Source organism: Otolemur garnettii, unplaced genomic scaffold, assembly GCF_000181295.1.
Source record: "Otolemur garnettii isolate 467f Iridium unplaced genomic scaffold, OtoGar3 scaffold00038, whole genome shotgun sequence".
NCBI classification, from domain to species: domain Eukaryota; kingdom Metazoa; phylum Chordata; class Mammalia; order Primates; family Galagidae; genus Otolemur; species Otolemur garnettii.
This window is the reverse complement of record NW_003852433.1, coordinates 460,903-468,326: the sequence shown is the minus strand read 5'-3', so window position 1 is coordinate 468,326 and position 7,424 is coordinate 460,903. Positions and strand designations below refer to the sequence as shown.

General features: G+C 42.1%; 1 protein-coding gene across 3 annotated transcripts in view; it reads right to left on the bottom strand.

The window, feature by feature from the left end:
- Positions 1–7,424, bottom strand: part of KIAA1671 (KIAA1671 ortholog) — a 156,992-nt gene that overhangs the window by 10,313 nt on the left and 139,255 nt on the right. For all 3 annotated transcript variants that reach the window (XM_023513249.1, XM_023513248.1, XM_003789832.3), the window contains exons 8-9: positions 3,809–3,983; positions 1,906–2,030 (exon numbers count right to left, since the gene is read on the bottom strand). In XM_023513249.1, coding sequence (XP_023369017.1) covers positions 1,906–2,030; positions 3,809–3,983 — 300 coding nt within the window. The remainder of the gene's footprint in view (positions 1–1,905; positions 2,031–3,808; positions 3,984–7,424) is intronic.

Genomic DNA, 7,424 nt, shown 5'->3' with positions numbered 1-7,424 from the left:
TCTCTCAGGCAGCACTGGGCAGCCTCCAGCAACAGCAACCACCACTACTGTCTGCAGACAGCTCCTGCCTTGATGCCTTCACTTGGACTCCCCAGGGCATAAAGTCTATGATAAATGTTGGCTCATTTCACACGTAAAAAATTATTTTTAGGGTAGATCCTGGTTATCTCCATTTTACAAAGGGAGAGCCTGAACCTCAAAGCTTTGAGCAGTCTGCCCAAAGTCAAAGCAGTTTTCAAGAACTGGGATTCATACCATGTCTGCCCCATGCACAACTCTGTAGCTCTTTCCAGAACAAGCCCTGCAGCCTCCTTAATGATTGCCTATGGCGGCCCATGGCCGAGACTTAACCTGAGTCTCAGTGAACGTGGCTGGCTGTTACCAGGCTCAATGGGCCTGGGTTAGAATGAGCAGCAGGAGCCTTATTTTCTGCAGAGTGCTGTGGATTCCTGCTGTACACAGGGATCCAAGGATTTTCTCTAGGAGATACTCACAATGTCCACACGGGAGCCCTGGGGCCACTTCTTTGCATCCTAAGTTAGACTGTGTTATTAAGATTTCTTTCTTTTTCTCTCTTTTTTTTTTTTTTTTTTTGGAGATGGAGACTCACTCTGTCAGAATGCCAAGGCATCATAGCTCATAGCAACTTCAAACTCGTGGGCTCAAGCAATCTTCCTGCCTCAGCCTCCCAAGTACTACAGGCACCTGCCACAATACTCGGCTATTTTTCTATTTTTAGGGGAGTCTCACTCTTGATTAGGCTGGTCTCATACTTCTGAACTCAAACAATCCACCTACTTCAGCCTTCCAAAATGCTAGGATTACAGGTGAAGATCATTTCTTTCGATGCTGAAGAAAAATGGTCAGAAGACCTCTGGCCTAGTTTAGTGGCTGGAAGCTGTTCACATTTGCAGGTCCTGTAAAATCAGTTACAGAGAACAGCACATACCTGCTATTTATTGACTTTTTATCCTTGTAAGAATACTAAGGGAATAACAAATTCATGATCCTCTGTGAGGTTGCTGTGGCCTGCAGAGGATAGGCAGAGTTGAGGAATTCTACAAAACAAACCAGGCATTTTTTGCCTTAATTTCTTTTTCAAAAAAATGGGAGAGAAGAACTACTTTTTTCAAGGTTCCTAAGGCCATAAAGTAAATTTGCGAGTGTCTGGGACAGAATGGGAGGGGCAAAAGTGCCCCCTTCCTCACCTAAATTAAGTACCATTTGATCCAAGAATTACAAAGAGAAGCTTATTGGAGCCGGAGGTGGGAGGAGGGAGGCAGTCCATGACCTAGTGGGCATTCTGGAATAATTTAAGAGAGTGCAACGTGGTCCCAGTGATGTCCTTCCCTTGTCCCTTAGTATCAAAATGATCATTTTCTGTGCCTACCTCCCCTAGCAGACTGGATTCCTTAAAAGCCTCAGAAGGCTAGGTTTGTTCACTCTGTTTTCCAGACACCCAGCCCTGGGCCAGATTGCTAAAATGGATTATTAGCCCACTTTATAGATAAGTAAACTGAGGCTTAGCAGTGAGACCAAACAGAGCAGGAGGTTTAGAGGCTGAGGAAAGACTGAGAGTAGAAATTAAGCAACACAAGGCCACTGGTGAAATCCAAGTAAGTTAATAGTATCGCATCAAGGCCAATTTCCTAATTTTGACAATGTGCTATATTCACGTGAGGAACCATCACTGGGCAAAGTGAGTGAAGCGTACATGAAAACTCTCCAAACTGTTCTTGCAACCTCCTTTGAGTTGTAAACTATTCCAAAAATAAGAAAAAAGAAAGAAAGGAGGAGAAAAGGAGAGAAGGGAAGGAGGGGAGAAAGGAGGGAGAGCTCTGCTCTTTTTGCTGCTGTGGTCAAGGTCCGTGGCCCCTGGGTGGCTCTTGGTGAGAAGTTTGGTACCTTTAACACTGCCGGATCCACTCCTGGTAACACTGGTGTCCTATGAGGATGGCTGACTGGTGTTCTCTCAGCCCTAGATGGCTTCTCCTCCTCATCTGACTCCTCCTTCCTGGGCGATTTCTCTTCTGTTGCAAAGAAAAAGGCACTGAAGTCATTGGCTGCTGCCATGTAATGATGTCCCATGTGACAGACAACTTTGCACACAGCATCCCATGCAAAACCCAACAGCCCGGCACAGAAGATACTACCAGCCCATCTTACAGATGAAGACAAACCCAGGTGCCCTGCTTCTATGCCCTCTCTTTGTCATGCCCCTGCCTCTTGCCAGGTGATACTGATCACAGGCAGATTAGGAAAGTTTTCTCTTGAGGGAAGGCATAGTCAGCCCTGCCTCCTGGGCCCCTGGCTCATTCCAAGTCAGAGAGATAGAAGGAAATCCCTGGCAGAGGCAGGAAAGGGGCCAGGAATGTGTTAAGCCAACAACATGATCGGGTTATGCTCTTAGAGAAGAGGATGGAGAGCACTGTCTTGTGAAGAGTGGGCCAAAGGTGGACCCAGAAACCTCTTTCTCTCCCCCTCAAGCTCGTCCTTTTGGGATAACGCCCAGGATAATTCCCATGCTTGAGGCTGCACAGATCACCCATTAAGAGAGACTGTCAGGTGTGAAGGATGAGAAGTTTCAACCTCCTGATACCTGAACAATGGTAAGGGGTTGGCTGGGGGGACAAAGCAGGGCTTGGTGGTCTGGAGAGTCTGGGCTAAGCAGGGAACTGAGGCACACTTGGAAAGCACAGGCCTCTGCCTTCCCCAGCCCCTGGATGGCTCCTCAAGGCTGAGGGTGCCATGTCCCTGCTGAGGGCACAGTGTGCTCTTGTCCCTTGTCTGGTATTCGTTCATACCAGGCAGTGTGCCTCAAAAAACTAAGAACGTGTGCAGGGAAATGTCTCACTCAAGTGCTTAAACATTTCCTGAATTACAAAAATGGAATGGGAGAGGGACAGAGAACTGCCTGGTCAGAAGCAGTGCCTCTCACTCAGCTCAGTCTGGTTTGACATTCTACTATAGCCACCACTAAATCACCAATGAACAAAATCACCCATAAGGGCTTGGGGGGACTTGGCAGGGAGGTAAGATGCCACAGTTTCCACCATAAAAAGAAATTTTGTTTCTTAAATATTACGAATGAACTTGTTAGAAAAAAACTAAAAACAAAAATCTTTCAAGGCTCTCCATGTAGAGATAAAATCTAACTTTTTAGCAAAGCTTCAAGGACTTCCATGACCTGATCCCCTGCCTACCTTTTTGGTATAATTCTTGCTAATCCCAGCTTGAGTGGCACTAAACTGTTTAAAGATGCTCCCACACATACACACAATGTTCTTCCCATACCTCTTGTCCTTTTGACCCTGTTGATACTTCTGCCTGGAATATCCTCCCCTAGCTAATTCTTATGTGTTCTTCAAGAATCAGTTCAAGTTTTGACATGAAATGCAGCCAAGGCAAGCCATAGAGGAAAATGCATAGCCATAAATAATTTACCAGAAAACAAAAAAGAATGATAATAAATGATGTTTCAACTCAAGAATCTACAAAAATACCAGCAAGCAAACCTAAAGAAAGTATTAAGGTGCATTCAACAAGGATACAGACAGAAATAGTGAAACCCAATTAAATTATGTCTCTGTCATTTGTAACTCAAACAGCCTCAACTAATATATCATCCCTCAAAACATTTTTTTAACCTAGTTTCTGATAAGTGCTGCAGACCAAGAAATCAGTTTCCTATGTAATTGTGTCCTTATGTTCTAAAGCCTTCTAAATTGGGCAGTTCTTTCCAGGGCTTAATCTAAATCCTTCCTGCTGTTGAGCATGGTGTCTGGGAGAAGAGAAGGCCTGGGCATACCGGTTGAGTCCTTGAACATCCACTTGTTGTCAGTCTCATCCTCTAAAGGAGACCTGCTCTCCGACTCACTGATGCGGCTGCGCCGGAGGGAGTGGGAGATGGGAGCCCGCCGGCGGCTTCTCTTGCTGAGTTGCACCCGGGTCTTGAGGGCACTTGAGTCGAGGACTGAGGTTTGCTTTAGGGGTGGAAGGGAAGAAGAGGGGGGAAAAGGAAGGGAACCATTAATCGAGGGCACCACCCTAGGGGGCTGCGTGTAGTTCAGTTGATATATGAGAAGCTGTTTAGGTGGCACACGGGCCAGTGTTTTTGCATTTTCATAGTAACCTAAACACCTAAGCCTACACTTGTCCATGAAATATACCACATAGGCTGATCACTTTAGATGCCTACATCCAAAAAATAGAAAGAGAGCACATTAACAAACTCACAAGCCATCTTATGGATTTGGAAAAAGAAGAACAATCTAAGTCTAAACCCAGCAGAAGAAAAGGAACATCCAAAATTAAATCAGAGATCAATGAAATTGAAAACAAAAGAATCATTCAGAAAATTAATGAAACAAGGAGTTGGTTTTTTGAAAAAATAAATAAAATAGATAAACCTTTGGCCAGACTAACCAGAAAACTAAAATCTCTAGTAACCTCAATCAGAACTGGTAAAGGGGATAACAACTGGTGCCACAGAGATACAAGAGATTATCTCTGAATAGTACCAGAAACTCTATACCCAGAAATTTGACAATGTGAAGAAAATAGATCAATATATGGAATCGCATCTTCTCCCTAGACTTAGCTAGGAAGAAATAGATCTTGTGAAGAGACCAATTTCAAGCACTGAGATCAAAAAAACAATAAAAAATCTCCCAACAAAATAATTCCCTGGTCCAGATGGCTTCACACCAGAATGCTATGAAATCTTCAAAGAAAAGCTTATTCCCATACTGCAGAAATTATTCCAAAAAATGGAGGAGGCAGGAATCTTCAAAACCTTCTATGAAGCAAACATCACCCTGATCTCAAAACCAGGAAAAGACTCAACTAAAAAGGAGAACTTCAGACCAATTTCACTAATGAATATAGATGCAAAAATTCTCAACAAAATCCTAGCCCATAGATTACAGCTTATCATCAAAAAAATCACATATCATGATCGAGTAGGTTTCATCCCAGGGATGCAAGGCTGATTTAACATACACAAGTCCATAAATGTTACTCACCATATCAACAGAAGCAAAAACAAAGATCCTCTCAATAGATGCAGAAAAAGCATTTGATAAAATCCAGCATGCTTTTCTAATTTGAACACTGAAGAATATAGGCATAGTGGTACATTTCTTTTCTTTCTTTCTTTTTTTTTTTTTTTTTTTGCAGTTTTTGGCCGGGGATGAGTTTAAACCCACCACCTCTGGCATATGGGACCAGCGCCCTACCCTTTTGAGCCACAGGTGCCACCCAGGTGGTACATTTCTGAAACTGATTGAAGCCATCTATGACAAACCTACAGCTAAAATTTTACCGAATGGAGTTAAACTGAAAGCTTTTCCTCTTAGAACTGGAACCAGACAAGGTTGTCCTCTATTGCTACTACTATTCAACATAGTGCTAGAAGTTCTTGCCAATACAATTATGCAAGAGAAGGAAATTGAAATTGAAAGGGCATCCAGATAGGAGCAGTGGAGGTCCAACTCTCCCTCTTTGCTGATGATATGAGAACCCCACAGTTCTTAGAGAACCCCAAAGACTCAACCACAAGACTCCTGGAAGTCATCAAAAAATACAGTAATGTCTCAGTTTATAAATCAATGTCCACAAGTCAGTAGCCTTTGTATATGACAGTAACAGTCAAGATGAGAGGCTAATTAAGGACACAATTCCCTTCACCATAGCTTCAAAGAAAATGAAATATCTAGGAATATACCTAACAAAAGAGGTGAAGGACCTCTATAAAGAAAATGATGAAACCCTAAGAAAGGAAATAGCAGAGGATTTTAACAAATGGAAGAATATACCATGCTCATGGCTGGGAATATACAATATACATTGTTAAAATGTCTATACTTCCCAAAGCAATCTACTGATTCAATGACATCCCTATTAAAATACCAACATTATACTTTCAAGACTTGGAAAAAACAATTCTTTGTTTTGTATGGAACCAGAAAAAAAACCCATATATAGCTAAGGCAGTTCTTAGCAATAAAAACAAAGCCAGGGGCATCACCATACCAGACTTTGGGCTGTACTACAAGGCCACAGTGGTCAAAACAGCATGGTACTGGCACAAAAATAGAGACATAGACATTTGGAATCAAACAGAAAACCAGGAAATGAAACTAACATCTCACAGCCGCCTAATCTTCGATAAAGCAAACAAGAGCATACACTGGGGGAAAGACTCCCTATTCAATAAATGGTGCTGGGAGAACTGGATATCCACATGTAAAAGACTGAAACTGGACCCATACTTTCCTCCACTCACAAAAATTGATTCAAGATGGATAAAAGACCTAAATTTAAGGCATGAAACAATAAAAATCCTCAAAGAAAGCATAGGAAAAATACTGGAAGATATCAACCTAGGGAAAGATTTTATGAAGAAGACTTCCATGGCAATTACGACAACAAAAAAAATAAACAAGTGGGCCTTAATTAAACTGAAAAGCTTCTGTACAGCTAAGGAGACAACAACCAAAATAAATATACAACCTACACAATGGGAAAGGATATTTGCATATCTTGAATCAGACAAAAGCCTGATAAGTAGAATCTATAGAAAACTTGAATTAATCCACAGGAAAAAAGCCAACAATCCCATATATCAATAGGAAAGAGACATGAATAGAACCTTCTCTACAGAAGACAGACAAATGACTAGCAAACGTATGACAAAATGCTCATTGTTCCTAATTATTAGAGAAATACAAATCAAAACCACCCTGAGATACCATCTAACCCCAGCAAGAATGGCCCACATCACAAAATCTCAAAACTGCAGTTGCTGGTGTGGATGTGGAGAGAAAGGAACACTTCTATACTGCTGATGGGACTGCAAACTAATACAACGTTTTTGGAAGGATAATAGAGACCCCTCAAAGAACTCAAGCTAGACCTCCCATTTGATCCTGCTATCCCATTACTGGGCATCTACCCAGAAGGAAAAAAAAAAAGTCCTTTCACCACAAGGACACTTACACTAGGCTGTTTATCACAGCTCAATTTGTAATCGCCAAAATGTGGAAACACCCCACACTGTACCCCAAAAGTGCATTAATGTATATAATTACCATTCAATAAAAAAAAAATGTGGAAACAGCCTAAATGCCCACCAACCCAGGAATGGATTTCAACACATGAAATACTATTCAGCCATTTAAAAAGATGGAGACTTTATATCCTTTGTATTAAGGATGGAAGTGGAAAACATTCTTCTTAGTAAAGCATCACAAGAATGGAGAAGCAGGAATTCTATGTACTCAATTTTGATATGAGGACAATCAATGACCTAGTACATAGCAGGGGGTGGGGGAAGGGCAGAGCACAGAGAGAGAGAAGAGGGTGGGGAAGGAAGAGCAGAGAGAGGAAAGGGAGGAGGTGGGAGAAGGAAGAGCAGAGAGAGG